Below are 15,520 nucleotides of genomic sequence, written 5' to 3' on the forward strand. Positions count from 1 at the left end.
TCTTAATGCTTCTGTTGGTTTTATAGGCACAGTGCCTTCATTGACCTACCAAGTGTTTTTCATGAAGAAACTGTGGACCAACACCATTCCAGGCAAAGATCCCATGGCTGACTCCATTTTCCATTACTTCCAGGTACAAAACTTACTCTTTGCACTCAAGCTCCCTTTAAACACTTTGTGTGACACTTGTGTTTTCCTAAACTTTCTTTAGGAGCTCCCTAAGTATATGCGGGGCTACCACAAGTGTTCTCTCGAAGAGACGTTCCAGCTGGCTGCGCTCATTTACAGGGTGAGGTTTGAAGAGGACAAATCACAGTTTCATAACTTCACCAAGATGCTGAAGGAGCTGGTCCCTCAGGACATGATCCATCAGCTGTCTCCCGACGACTGGAAACGGGTGAGTAAGCAACACTACACACATCACAACTACATACACAAATCACTGCAGTGAGTGTATGTCTCCGTTTCTTCTACAGCCGGTCGTTACATACTTCAATAAGCATTCAGGGAAATCTAGAGAGGAAGCAAAACTGATGTTTCTGGAAATCATTTACAAGTGGCCTACTTTTGGATCTGCATTTTTTGAAGTCAAGGCAAGTTTGTCAAAACGTGATGCAATGTTGAATTAACTAAGTGCTGCCGAGCAAACAAAGTAACCTAATCCTCGATTCGAGAATTTTGATTTCTTATGTTGTGTAAAACGACACACTGACGCAGTGCGGTTTAATGAGGTTTGATTTCCTTCTACAGCAATCCTCAGATCCAAATTTCCCAGAAGTCCTCTTGATAGCGATCAACAAGCATGGTGTTACGCTCATTGACCCAAAAACAAAGGTATGTTTACACAGGACAATCAAATCAAATCTAAGACACCTTCTCCCTCATTTGAGTCAAACACTCCAAAACTTGTATTAGGCTCTTTGTTTAAAAACAAAATTGAATGGGATTTACTCATCTGTCTGCAGGACATTTTGGGCACACATCCCTTCACCAAAATCTCTAACTGGAGTAGTGGACATACCTATTTCCACATTACCATTGGTAACCTGGTTAGAGGCAGCAAACTGCTGTGTGAGACATCATTGGTGAGTCACCCCTTGCATGAAACACTGTGGTGGTATCGGATGGTAATACCATGGTACTTTGGTAATGCAAATGCAATCATACCTTGCTGTGTGGCTCACTTTATCAACTGACTTTCCTTTCTATTCACAGGGATACAAGATGGACGATCTTCTCACGTCTTACATAAGTCAGATGTTGACGACCATGACCAAGCAGCGCAGTTCACGTGTAGATAATAAGTAACACGAAAGGCTTGTGATAGTGCACTGTTTATTTATAAGCACAAAGTCTCCGTTCTTACTGCATCCTAGATCCATCATTTTGATACGTGAAGATAAACTGAATCGGCTTTTAGTGGTGTTACTTTTTCATGCTGGAGCCTTGATTGTAAATGTTGAGTTGCATTTCTTTTCTAGCATTTGTTTTAATGTCAATGAAGAACACGATAAATTGACAGTCAAAAACACTTGTTGCCTTTAAATTTCAGGCCCTCATATTGTTTTTACTGTGATACCAAATTCAAGTCAGATCAAGTTCATGATTTAAGTTATTTAATTTGTGAATGATTTGAGCATCTCATTTTGCCAATTAAATGCATTATAAAGAAATGGAAATGTTGCAGAATTTGGTTTTGTTCCTTAGACTTGCAAGATTCTCCTCCTGGTCATTTTGTGACCTCTAGGTCATCACTTATTGAACTGATTGATACATTCATGAATTTACTAACGAAATGATAACAAAATTTAATTCAGTCTAAAATATATATCCTCTTAATTTTTCTGAACAGTATTACTTTATCACCTTTGTAAATGCTTGACCGGGTATTTCGGAGATGCATATTAGAATGTGTCTTATTAATGAAATGATCAGTTATATGACAACAATCATTATAAATTAAACACAATTTATTTATTCTTTCCTTTTTTCTTTTTTTTTAGAATTTACGTTATGCTAGTTTGTAATTCTGGTCATTCCAATTTTCTTGTGTTGGAAGCTGCTGTTTATAAATAAAACAATAACATATGAGAACGCTTGGCTATTTTAATGAGATTCATTTCCAATTTTTTTGTTTAAGGTTTTCAACTAATCAATTTATTTTGCTTTATTTAAATTAACAAAAAATATTTTAATGGGTTTACGTTATAACAACACAATTTGTCGTTTGTGTAAGGTTTTGTAGTTTCTTGCAAATCTCAGTGTAAAACAATATGCTCTTGCCAGACTTTTTATCAAACACAAGATTTATTCAAGTAGTAAAAATAACAAGATTGTCACAGTATTAAATATTTGAAGATAAAGTATCCAAATAATGAAGAAAAACAAACATGAGTTAAACGTATTGCAATAACCAAAAAATTATTACACTGAATGATCTTGTGAGGATTAACTATGATACTAAATTAGATGTGTATTAAACAAGAACAAGACAAAAAGGACAAAACGTTAGCATAAAAATGATTTATGACCTCTTGGACTCTTAAACTATTGTCTGGGAGTAATAAGCCAAAACCATGAGTAATAAGCCAAAACCATGACATGGATTTTAAATACTACTTAAGATGAAACAAATCCAATAGATCCACCAATTTTTCAGTGGAGGAAAAATCTGTTTTATAAACATGACAAATATTTCCATTCATGCTTGAAGTGGAAATATCTTTGATAAAACCTGGGGCTTGCAAAAAGCCATAATTCAAATGAGGTGCGAGATCAATCACTAGAACTTAGCATTTGTTAACTGGATGTATCCCATCATATCACGTGAAGACAGCCTGCCTGTCTTTTTCCAGCAGACACATTTCAATGAATACACATAAACAATGGTTTATACTGGTTTAACTGAGCATCAGTTATAGTTTTTTTATATAAGGGGTTAAATATGAACCAGAACACTTCAATGAGATGGTTCTTGCTTGTCATCAGCACTCATGTTGGATAAAGGCCACACATCATTCATATCTGTTAATGTGAAACATGATGAGCATTATGGTCTTGAAGATCCAGATTAAAGGAATAGTTCACCCAAAAATGAAAATCCCATCCTGAATCCTGATTTGGGGCAATTTAGCATTATATCACTTGCTCATCAATAGATCCTCTACAGTGAATGAGTGTGTCAGAGTGAGAGTACAAACAGCTGGACAAGTAATACAAACGACTACAATCCATCAATTAATATCCTGTGAAGTGAAAAGCTGTGTGTTTGTAAGACACAAATCCATCATTTTAATTTAAAAACCATTGCTTTTGGCTAATAATCCATAATATTGCCTTTTACAGTGAAAATGTAATCTCGTCTGAATGAGGAAATAACTATGGATAGATTAAGCACCATTTACAAGCGAAAATGGATTTTGTGGATTTTGAAGTGAGAGGACAACATGGGACGGACTTTTTCACTGTAGGAAGCACTATTATAGATTCATATTTTGACTTGAGCAAAGATTTAAAGTTAAATGCCTTAATGATGGAGTTGTGTGTTACAAACATGCAGCTTTTCACTTCACAAATTGTTTAAGTGGCTATATTTATGCCATTTTTAAGGTTCCTACTTACTAGTATTGCTTTGGGAGTCTCCTACAATAGGTTACATGTATGGCAAGGTCAAAACACTTTTGTTTTCTGAAAATATGCATTTAAATCACCTCGTTTTCCAATGATACTCTAAGATTCAATCTCTCTAAATTCCTCCTTTCTGTGAGCCTCAGCCTACTCTGCTCTGATTGGTCAGATGGGCCAGTCTGTCGTGAGTGGTCTACCACGCACAGTGCATGTCAGAAATGATACGCCATTGCATTAGTTCCGTATTTTGAACGCTCGATAGAAAATGTAAACATCTATTATTTATCATAACTGAGCCATCTTTCAAGAACAAGAGTTTTGTGAATCCCGCACTTCCGAGATTAGAGAAGCATATGCCATTCAAATGACGAGAACACTAAAATGATACGGGTTGTACTGCTGCGGTACAGTGGTTTAAAAATATTTTGAACACTGATTCTTTGCAGTTTCATCTTTCGGAAGTAAAAAAAAAAAAAGTAAAAAAATTACTTGCACACCGTCTTCTCTACATGAGGTTAACCACACAAACAAGCTACAGCACAGTGTTTGAGGGCAGGGTCCATTTGTCTGTGGTGGGGAAGAACCATAGACAGTAAAAGAAATGGACACAGCGACCCCCATTGGAACTCAATTGAGACAAATGAAGCCCAGTTTTAGCGTTTTTTAGCACTTCCCGTTTCTGACGCGCAGACTCAAACGAAGCTTGACGACGTCAGCAACCTGTCTGACAGATGTAAATCTTCTAGTAGCTGTGCGTGCAAACTGCCATCGTTAATCTTGCAGAGACGGCGAGCTTGAGCGGGGAGTTCTTTGTAGTGAGTGAGCAGGAGTAAGTATTCTGATTAATTATTTTGTATAGTATTTTAAAATGTAACGCCAGTACGCCATATTAAGTTAATGCCTTGCGAGCTCTCCTCCTGTCTGTACGGGTAATGCGACAGGAGAGCCGAGTGGTTAATGAAACGCATCGTTTAGCCCTGATTTCTTCTTACAAAAACTGTTTATTACGGGGCCATAATGTAAACCATAGAAGTAATGGAGCCCTTTATACATTTTCGTTGTATCTTTAGAAATAAATAAATGGACAAACAGAGATATTTAAACGCCTCAGATGTAAAGGTATTCGCTGTCAAAGTGACGCCAAAATGAATGGGAGTCAATGGGAATGCTAACGCAAGTGAAGTTCTGCTAAAAGATGGCAGCCCCCACCCGACTTCAACTTCCGGTCGAGTTCCTTGCCCTTGGGAAGAACATCGGCGGTAGGGTGCACAATTAATCGGAATTAAATCGCAAAGGCAATAAATCGCGATTAGGCAGAAGCAGCAATTGTCATGCGTATCTTTCAGTGAAGCACGATTCTGAGATCAACAGTAAATATCCATCCAAAGGCCAGAGGGCGCTCTCGCGCTGGAGAATCCAAAATATGCCCTAAGAAGAAATCCAGGAAATGCAGCTGAATAAACAAAAGATTTAACTGCTTTCATTGATTCAACGTGACTAATAAACACACAACTACGGCAATATATGGTTTATGGAGTCTTCTTATTATAATTGTCATCATAATAAAGTTTATCTATTATGAAATGCTAATCGACATAACTTTTATCACTGCTTAGAATACAATTAAATATTGTGTGCCTTTGATCATTTCGTTTAAGAAGCCACATCATCTCACAGAAGGATCGCGGACTGATGATTCGTACTTGGACTCGGACTCGGGGATATATAAAATCGGACTTGAGCATTCATCATGTTGTTTTTGACTAAAAATGATATAAAAAATGTTTCGTGCTCAAGACCAGCAGGGAATCTATTCTTTTCCCTCACAGACACTGCTACCGCTCGATCTCTTTGCTTGACAACACACTCACTGACGTCACTCACTTTACTTTCACTTGACTTTTTTTCCCAAAGTGCTCGGGCAATTGCGGGAAAGGATGAAGCTGATTGGTTAGTTCTTGTAACATGACCCGCGGAGCGCTTGCGGCATTCTGAAAAGTTTAGATGTTTTTAACTCGATGCGGTGCGGACGCGCCTGGATGCTTCCGTCATGAGCGCGCATACGCTTCCATTATGAGCGTGCATACCGTGCGCCTACATTAGAAATAACTAACTTGAGCGTGCGAAAGACGCGATATTTGAACGGCCCCTTATCGTTACATGTTGCTTTATGACCAGGCGAATGCCATCACACACACACATTCACTTGAACACCATACAAACGCACTCATGCTAAATCACTCTCTCTCTCACACACAGCACACACCACACACACACACACAACTCACACTCACTCTCTCTATAAATAGTTTTTTTCAAAAATCAAAATTCTTCTCCTCTCTCTCTCTCTTCTCTCACTCTTAGCATATCATATTGATTTTTATGTTTTAAGTATCTTTAAAATACAGTGTCTTGTAAAATTCACATTTCTTTTTTTCGCAGAGTGTATTTTTGTAATACAGTGTTAAAGGATTAGTTCACACAAAAATGAAAATTTCCTAATCATTTACTCCCCCCAATGCCATCCAGGATATAAATGACGTTTTTTTTTTTATTATGTTTTTTAAGGAAAACATTTAAGGATGTTTTCTTCATATAAAAGGACTTCAGTGCCTACCAACTCAGTTGGTTGCTATTGTTTCCTCAAAAAACTAAAAAATAATATCCAATACGGGACTCGAGACTCAACTTGGATTCGAACTCTGGTAATGGTGACTCGACTTGGCCTCGACTCGGACTCTTCTTTGGTGACTCGGACTTGGACTCGGACTCGAACACTGGGACTCGAGACTCGACAGTTGGTGACTCGACTACAACACTGTTACGAAGTTCACTAAGAAGATACGTAAACAGCTGTCATTAAACGATTTAGTCGATTTCATAATCCTACAATTATATCGTCTGCGATTATGAATGCAATTTTGCATAGCTTGTCAGAGAATTATGGCTCAGTGTAGTAAATGCTGGATGGAGACTTACTGCTAATCACAGAACCGGCTTTACTGATTAATGCACTTGACAATCATAATTTATAATGTTCGATTAATCGTGCAGCCCTAATAGGTGGGCATTATGCAAATGTATTACCCCGTGATGTGTAGCCGTGGGATTCGAATTACTGATGACGCGTTTAGGCTGTTCAGAGTTGATTCTTTCTTTTGGGAGACGATAACTTTATTCATTGTGCACTTTCGGCTTTACAACTTTGCAGATCATTAACATACACATACAGCTACATTACACACTGCCTGAAAAGCAATATTCGAAATGGGATAATAGGGGAACTTTAATTAATGGACGGGAGTCGTGTGGATTACTTGTGAATTATTGTGTTTTTATCAGCTGTTTGGACTCTAATTTCTGAAGGCACCCATTCACTGCAGAGGATCCATTGGCGAGAAAGTGACTGGTGAGTATTTTGATTACAATTTTTGAAAGAAAAAACAAACTCATCAAATTTACAGCAATTTTTAGTTTTTGAGTGAACTATTCAAATAATATTCAATCATCATTTGACTCTGGTGATTTAAAAGGTTAAATGCCTCTTACCTGTCCTAAACTGTCTGTAGGACCCATTCTCAATTACTGAACTGCTGTTCACACTGAGAGCCAACTCACGCTCCCTCCACCTGCAAATACATCACCATTAACAGCCTACATAGTGTCTTTTGTACTACAGAAAGATTTCAGACTGCAGCTACATGTTCACTGTCACAGTGAGATGTGGTAAATTCTGTGCTCAGACTCACCAGTGAAACACAAAGATAATCACGACAAGAATAAGAGAAGTGATGTCAGTAAGAGTCCACATAAGCCTGTACTCATCTGGCGTCTGTGAGAAACAGAGAGGAAAACCACAGGAAAAAGAATAAAGGATGGACGAATCCCTGAGAACTGTAGATGTGAGTCATGTACCATGAGAAAGAGCGGTCTTTGCAGGTTCTTGAGGATGTGAACAGCATTAGTGGCGACAGAATCAGCTCCTGTGCACCAGGCAAGAGAATATAGCCACGGCTCGCTGATCACATAGAGGTTGGTGCTAATGTTAGCAGCAGAGTATTTTCTGTAATCAATAAAAAGTCAGACACAATATATCCCAATGTATGATATATACATTCCAAAGTGTCTGTGTGTGTGTGTGTATACATAATCAAACCAAAATTGATTCAGACGCCTTCAACATTTTACACATTATCATACCTTATTTACTATCATAAAGATATAGAGATATAGAGAGAAGGCTTAAAGATATAGAGAGACTATACCAGAGCTTACCCTCAACGCGCACACATTTTTCTGGATTTAGAAAAGTATTGATCAGCGAAATGCATCTCTATGACATGTCGCAAGCAGAAGTCACACAGTTGATGTCACAAATTCCAACTAAATCTGAATTCAGCAGTCTGCTGTTAATTCTGAACTACAACATGCCAGTAAAGGTGATTTGAGAATATAAAAAGAGTATCTGATAGCCATTCTTAGATCTTACATGGTCCACTGGAAGCCTGCAAAACAACTTGGAAAGGTTAGCTACTTGGGAAAGAGACTCTGATGTCAAAGCCAGAGTAAAGTTTGCAGCAGCATCCTTTCAGGTCAACACAGACAACAGACAGAAACGTAAAAATCCTAAGAGGGAGGGCAGTTGTCATTACTGTGGTAAATCTGGACACTGGATGAAAGAGTGTAGGAAAGACATTAGGAGAAATTAACAGCTTTACTCAATTCCTACTCAGTCCAGTCTGAAGCAGCCCTCCCCACTCACCTAACTGTTGGAGCTGCTTGCTCAGGTGTTAACTGTTAGGGATGTGAGTGATTCAATTACCCAGTAAAGTACAATAAAGATGAAAGATACTTTGTAAATAAAACTACAGGAAGGTGACTGTCACTTCCTTCCATTGAGAGATGGCTAGAGCCCAGAGAAGAAGCAAAGTGCAACAGCCTCGGGGGCCAACCCTGTGGTGAAGTCTTCCTCATAGGTTTCCCCTATCAGTAGTTGTATCGCCACCTCACTGGTCCATAGGTGTCAAATTACTTAAAACTAGATTGAGAAAAACACTATACGATCACCAGACTTAAAACCACTATCACTATTCACTGCATGAATACTGCTGGTCTGCTGTTTCTTTGTTTTCTTGTGTTGCAGGTATGTGTGCATGAGAAGTCATTTCCATATGTGCCCCCCAGGTGTAAAGCATCAGTTCAGACATCCATGAACAAGCTTCATGAGGACAAAGAGTCATCTGAGTGAATCTACGTGGGAAGTGGACTACTGAAAACAGACTTCACAGCTATTCAGGCTCCATGGACATCAGGACTTCCTCTCTAATGCTACAAGGTTTTCTGTGTCATCATGTAGTTTGTGCGACATGTTACCATCCATGTCATATGTGTCAACAGTTATGGTTCTAAAGAGAACTATTACAACTAAATAAATCTAGGACAAGACACAGAATAAATTATATGTGCCTGTAACCTTAGAATGGACTTATGAAGGTTTAAATTCGTATTATGTGAGAGTTTTTAGAGCTTTCAAAGGGGGGACTGTGGGATTACAAATGTAAGAATCTGTTTAAAATATGCTGATCCTATGTTCTGACATAGCATCCCATGAAAATTTAAGGTTATGTACATAGTGTATTATATTTTGAGGTAAAGATGATGACTCCTGGTCTTCGCTGCCGAGTTTCCAACACTGCCTAGGACTGCTTATTTCTGTTATGAATAGTTTTTACCATTACATATATTATATATATATATATATATATATATATATATATATATATATATATATATATTAGAAGTTTATAGAAGTTTAATAACAGTTTTAAAGGCATTCCATGTTCCAAATTTTACATCTTTTCAAAACTTGTTTATTAAATTATTTTGCTATCTTTATTAAGTTCAATTTTACATTTTTGACTCATTGCATGTTTATTATTGTTGTTGTAATTAATAAATTATTTTAAATAATTTTTAAAATTGTATTTAACATTACATAAATTAACATATAGGTTAATATTTTTTTTGACTTATGAAGACAACAAACACTGTTTATAAGCCAAAACATAGTGTCCCAGATTTGAGCATGAGCTGTGCAACATTAGAAAATGCATCAATTCTTAAACGATTTGGCACAAGGAGCACAAATATATGTGCCATTTGCCCATTAATTACAATTTCTGAAAAATGTCTTCTGATTCAGATAGGGAACATCTTGGGGATTTCATAATGATATAAAATTTTGATGTATCATTTGGCATTATATGTAATTATGATGCCCAAGTCAAAAAGTGTCCAACATTACCCTAATCCACCTTATAGATCAGTGAGAGTGAGCGCTAACCGCACCGGAGTGCAGATCTTCTGTTGCGAGCTGCATGATTGCGTGAATATTACTGAGCTGCAAAAGTGATAGATGTATAAAACAATATATTTTGGGAGGGTCCATGTGTTACTGCATCCCATATGACTAAAAATAATAAACCACAAATTTAACAAAACAATGCACTCCACTGTGTCGAGCGAGAGCGCTTCTCTGCTGTCTCCATGTGCTATCGGAAACTTCCTATTTCCCATTTATGAAGTCGTGATTATGAAGCTCATTGCATTCTTTTCTGTTAAAAATGTGGAAAAACAGTGGACAGTGGTTTGTGAATGCTGATGCTTAGCCTAAATAATTTGATTGGGAGCATCCCCTCCTATGACCCACGATTTGTCTGTATGTATATATTATATATATATGTATATATAATTTTAAATAATGTACTGGAACCTGATTTCTTTCTCTGACATGGAGCTGTAATGGATGTTGAGTCTGGATATGTGTCTGCTCTGAAGGTCCTCCACTGGTGCTAGATCCGCTGTTGTCTGCTGTAACTCTGGGTCGATTTCTTGTACAAACTCTCTGAGCTCTGGAGGCAACCACAATACCTAGGTAAAAACACAACAGACATGTATAATATGTAATTTATAGAATCTTCATAAAGACCATGACACAAGAGAGTAACTTATTTAGGAAAAGACTTTTAGATTGTTTTATTTATCAGAGTAAACCCCAAAATTTAACAGTGTAATGGCACACCTGACTGGAGTGAATGGATGACTCGTTTTTGATGACATCTAGAGTGCGGGATATCCAGGCATCTCTATAAGGGTGACCCCTGGGCGGCCGATATAGATCAAAGATCACTAGTTTTCCATGTTGAGCAGCCAGATCCAGGAAGTCCCTCAGTGTGCAAACAGACTGATTCTGAGCTTGCAAATGTTCATCTGGGCTCAGAGATGAAGCTGTCCCAAAGGGGTCTTGCTGAGTGGGGAATAATAATTAAAATACCCTTTGTTTAATGTAAGACAACAACCAATTTTTCAGGAGTAAAAAAAGCATCCTGAAGACTTACAGAGAAGAACCAGGATCCAGCATTGAGACTCTGCAGTTCTCTCCACGTAAACATGGCAGGTGAGGTGTGTGTCCAGTTTGGGAACACGTCTTTTACATTAGTTGTCCTGCGTAGGTTCTTATCGTGCATGAGGAAAGGAACTCCATCATAACTGCAGCAAGAGACAAAACAATGTTATAGAGAACTTTTTGTTCAAATAAAGATGCATTATGAATAAAATAGGCTTGCTTTGGAGCTTCTTTGGTGTAAAAGAAGTGACCTGATAGTTACATCTGTCTCCAGTCCATCAGCTCCAGCTACCAATGCCTTCTCAAAAGACATGAAGGTATTTTCAGGGGCAAGCTGAGAGATGATAAAACAAAGGGGTTGCTTATTTTCAGTCTGCACATGGCACATTGCATGTTTGATAAATGTTGTACAGCTACAGTTTTGATATAATTGTTTGGGAAATACTGATCTAGGAGTCAATTGATCACATTAAGCCAAAGTTTTTCATGCACTGGTCAATTTTAAGTTTTGGGTTATTTGGCATTTGCATTTGTACATAATGTAATTTTTTCATACTACTGAAAATAAGTAGAAAGTGTTTATTTTACTGCACTTTATCTATTTGCATTTGTAGATTTACTATACATATCTTTAAAGACTTTTCTCAAAATTAGTTTTTTTTTTCATGCATTGAGACAAGGCTTTTACTTTTTTTTTTTTTTTTTTTTTTTACTCCAGTGTATTTTAATATATAATTTTCCTGATTTTATACAACACTTTACTCCTAACACAAAACACAATTTCTGCTAACTGTTGACAGTATTTTCTGAATTATGGCGCGATAAAAGGAGATATCCAAAATCCCTATTATAAAATGATTTAACTCTAACATGTCAACAAAACGAAACAAGAATTTTGAACCTGGCTCCAGTGTTCAGATTCCTGTTCTGGAAAATAGCTAAATTAGTGCATATTTAATAAGATATTTCTTAATTTGCATATTTAAACATAACATTTCAGAAAACTTTTTTTTTTTTAATTGAAGTATGGTAATATCTACCGGTAGTTATTTTTTACCCTGCTCATCTGGGGTGCCTTGCCTAAACTAGAAAATATTTTCTTAACATAGAAAAAAACATTAACAGTCAAAGGTTGGTGCTTGAACCAGAAAAGCCTAAGAAGAATAACAAAATGTACCATTGGTGCTCCCCTGTGTCCAATTAAAGCAGGAGCTGATCCCAGACTGCTCCGCTCTTTAATGCAGGGGGAGTACATGCCCAGAGGAACCAAGAACAGAGTCACTAGAACAGTTATGTACAGCACCGTGATGGCCATCCCTCTCACTAAAGCAAACACAGGCAGAGAATTCACCATACAAAGATGCACTTTCTGTGTTACAAGATGCATCAGGGTGGTTAAAAAAAAGGATAATTGGAAATATATTATACCTAAAAATCATCCTTACCTCTGATATTGATACGGAAGACATGCATGGCTATTGGCCAAGATAATAGGGTCATTAAAACTACACCACCTATGTGTAGATATGGAGCAGTTACCTGACAAATGGGAAAGGAGGACATTAAATATCACAGTTATGTGCTCCAATATTAATATAATGATAGGAAACATGCCTGAAAAGATAAAAGTACAGTCTTCCACTCCTTGCTCCATAAATCTGTGAGAACAGATGAGGCCACGATGGAGAGAATCAAAGTCACTGAGATCCCGATCTATCAAAAGAGATGACCATCCATTTAAAAGTGTAAAGCATAAAATCTCAGACATTTAGTTTGTTACACAGATGAGATGTGGATGAAATTACCTTGTGACACCGATGTAAATATAACTTCTGGCCTTCTGAGAGAAGACAAACTGCCAGCAGCTGTGAATGTAAACATATTTCTTAATAGCAGATTATCGGATGGACCTTTTAGTAACTTGTTATGGAGACTTTTAAGAATGAAAGGCAAAACAGTTAAAAACATTGACAACTATGATCCAAGAGGTACATTTAATGTCACAGTGGAGAACATTAACATTTTCTTAACTGTGAGTTTTTTGCTTTTGAAAAAAAAATTTTATTTTTGTTTGAAAAAAAAAAAAGATTCAAACAGTGGTTATTATGAGAATTACTTTACTTAAAGCACATACCAGCAAAACAGCAACATAAGTGAACAAAAAAACAGCAAGAATCAACAAAACTATAGACCATGGAAACCAGAAGCCAAGGTTACCAAAATTAAACCTGCAGGCAAAGCAGAAGAAATATTACTTTAGTGTATTCCAGCTAAATTACCTAAATTGAGCGATCTTTAAAAAATGTATGTGTCTACTGAACTATTAAAAGAAATGTTGGAAAACAACTTTGTTTAAACAAAATAACAGTAATGAATAATGGAAGTCAATAAAATATCTAAAATATATCTTTTATGTGTGACACAAACCAGTCAAAGTCATTGTAGTCATTCTGTGCTTCACTCCAGAAGTACAGGAACACCAGACTGAGACAAAATGTCAGAACGATCAGAGCAAAACTGCCACACTCCAGCTGCAAGATTAAACACAGTTAAGCCTTTTTAAGCCATTATATAATGCATAAATAACTGGTTTACTAACATTGCAATTTCAACCTGACCTAAATATTACTATAATAACCACACATGGGCATGTAAGGACAAAAAACCTCATAAGGGAATTTTTGAAGTACTTTTTTTGCATCAAAATTTCCTCTTACTGTGAGAAGCAATGCATATTTGCTTCGATCGAGTTAACTTGCTTAAGTGAACAGATACATTTTAAATGATCTCAGCATGTGCAGTATAAGTTATAAGTCCGAGAACACCTTCGAGCAGCAGCAGTGTCCAGGCTGAGCATGTGTGAGCTGATTACGCCTCCACTGACAGCCGTAGAGTCCAGCTAGACAGGAGACAAAGGGCTGGTGCTCAAAACGCTGAAGCAGCCTCTGGCGGGCCATTTCCAGCTTTCCCAACTTCAGGGTTGGCTCGGTCTGTGTTGCGCCCATAAGCGAGATGAATGAGGGTTCTGTCAATGTATAAATAAAACAAGTACTTTCATTCCTTAATGATTTTACAGTTTATGTTTAAAGCATTGAGATGATGTTAGCTACTAATAATCAGTACGTTATATTAAAAATGTCACTTTAATAATGTTTTTTTTTTCAGCTATGCCAGTGTAATTTCCAATTGTACAATTTTAATTAAATTTCATTACATAAGCCAGGCTGATTATACAACGCTTGGCTATGACTCTCATCCTGAAAGAATACAAATAAAAACACTAATAATGATGCAATTGTACTAAATAATGAATCTATAATATAAATAATAATTGCTATTCGTTCACTGTCGCCTCCTGTTTTCCGGACAGCGGTCAGAATTTGTATTTTTCAGTGGTATTTTATTTACAGCAAGACGCATTGCATACTTATGCCTTGATTAACATGTGACTGAAAAGAAGTAGATTACAGATACTGAAGACACCAAGTTTTCAGCCTTGAAACAAAACAAGTATTCATAACGCGAAGCACTAATGTCCCACATCCCTCATTTATTCATGCACTTTCAGCCCACAGAAAGGACATCACGTTGACACTAGCCGACAAACTTGTTTACATAATCGCTTTTCAGTATGGTAATCGTGCCAAAATGTTGTTTGTGGGTGCAAAGGTTGAGTATCTCACCGATTAACTGAAGCTGGTGGCCGTCACGTCAAGCGCGCCGGTGTCTCCGTCTGTCCGTGTGCTGTCCGTGTGCTGTCCGCTTCTCTTTCTCAAGTGAAAGGAAATACCCCCCGTAGCTTCTTCACTGACCTACTGTGTGGCACTGCAGTTATGGGGAACGAGAGCGTGAAAAAATATCGAGTTCTAGATTAAAACATTTTCTGCTTGGGTTTGTGTCTCTGAGATACTGAATGGTAGTGTTTTTGTGCGTCCGCGTCTGTTAAATGTAATTGAATTTGCATAACAATAGGGCCGCTTTGCACTTTCAGTGCACGTACATTTTTGATTGCTTATTTACGTCTTGACGAAACTGTGGGAAACTACTGATATATGATGTATGGAGACCCATTTTTGATTAATTGAAAAATCGATATGACCAATTAATTTTTAATAAACATATATAACTGGTCTATTAAACAGTAAATCGAATGCAACGCAAGTTTACAAGACAAGCACAGTGGAGCCCTAAATAAAATTCCCATAGCAATTATTTACGCATCCTATATCCTAAGTCACTGTCAAGTGCTGGAAGAAGGGACGTTTTTAAAAAAGGGTAGGGTTATAATCTATCTTGCTTCAGAGTTCAATGTAGTTCATTGTGGTTGGCAAGAACTCTCGTGCATTCTGTTCGGCAGTTATCCAAGGTACCACTATTTCTCCACACTCAAGAAGTTTTTAGAATGAAAGAGCTTGTCTTCCTGAACTATTCGTCCTTCTACATTATTTTAACACTTTGAACATCAAGCTCAAGCTTTCCTTCCAAGCA

The 15,520-nt window shown here is 37.2% G+C and overlaps 2 protein-coding genes across 2 annotated transcripts in view; one reads left to right on the forward strand and one right to left on the reverse strand.

Moving 5' to 3' along the window:
• Positions 1–2,091, forward strand: part of myo7ab (myosin VIIAb) — a 30,073-nt gene extending 27,982 nt beyond the window's left edge. Inside the window, exons 43-48 of the mRNA XM_026234942.1 lie at positions 27–133; positions 212–397; positions 477–593; positions 751–834; positions 966–1,085; positions 1,216–2,091. Of these exons, the coding sequence (XP_026090727.1) occupies positions 27–133; positions 212–397; positions 477–593; positions 751–834; positions 966–1,085; positions 1,216–1,308 (707 nt within the window). The 3' untranslated portion in view covers positions 1,309–2,091. The remainder of the gene's footprint in view (positions 1–26; positions 134–211; positions 398–476; positions 594–750; positions 835–965; positions 1,086–1,215) is intronic.
• Positions 2,092–2,344: 253 nt separating this feature from the next.
• gdpd4b (glycerophosphodiester phosphodiesterase domain containing 4b) lies at positions 2,345–14,968 on the reverse strand. Its single transcript, XM_026234945.1, has 16 exons — positions 14,716–14,968; positions 13,858–14,057; positions 13,460–13,563; positions 13,167–13,260; positions 12,838–12,897; positions 12,647–12,745; positions 12,478–12,571; positions 12,210–12,355; positions 11,284–11,366; positions 11,025–11,175; positions 10,709–10,933; positions 10,400–10,557; positions 7,543–7,690; positions 7,377–7,459; positions 7,177–7,256; positions 2,345–3,024 (listed from the first exon to the last, which is right to left on the reverse strand). The coding sequence occupies exons 2-16, from the start codon at positions 14,035–14,037 to the stop codon at positions 2,960–2,962; spliced, it is 1,770 nt and encodes a 589-aa protein (XP_026090730.1). The 5' UTR covers positions 14,038–14,057; positions 14,716–14,968; the 3' UTR covers positions 2,345–2,959.
• Positions 14,969–15,520: the final 552 nt, after the last annotated feature.

The sequence above is a fragment of the Carassius auratus genome, chromosome 46 (genome assembly GCF_003368295.1).
Source record: "Carassius auratus strain Wakin chromosome 46, ASM336829v1, whole genome shotgun sequence".
NCBI classification, from domain to species: Eukaryota; Metazoa; Chordata; class Actinopteri; order Cypriniformes; family Cyprinidae; genus Carassius; species Carassius auratus.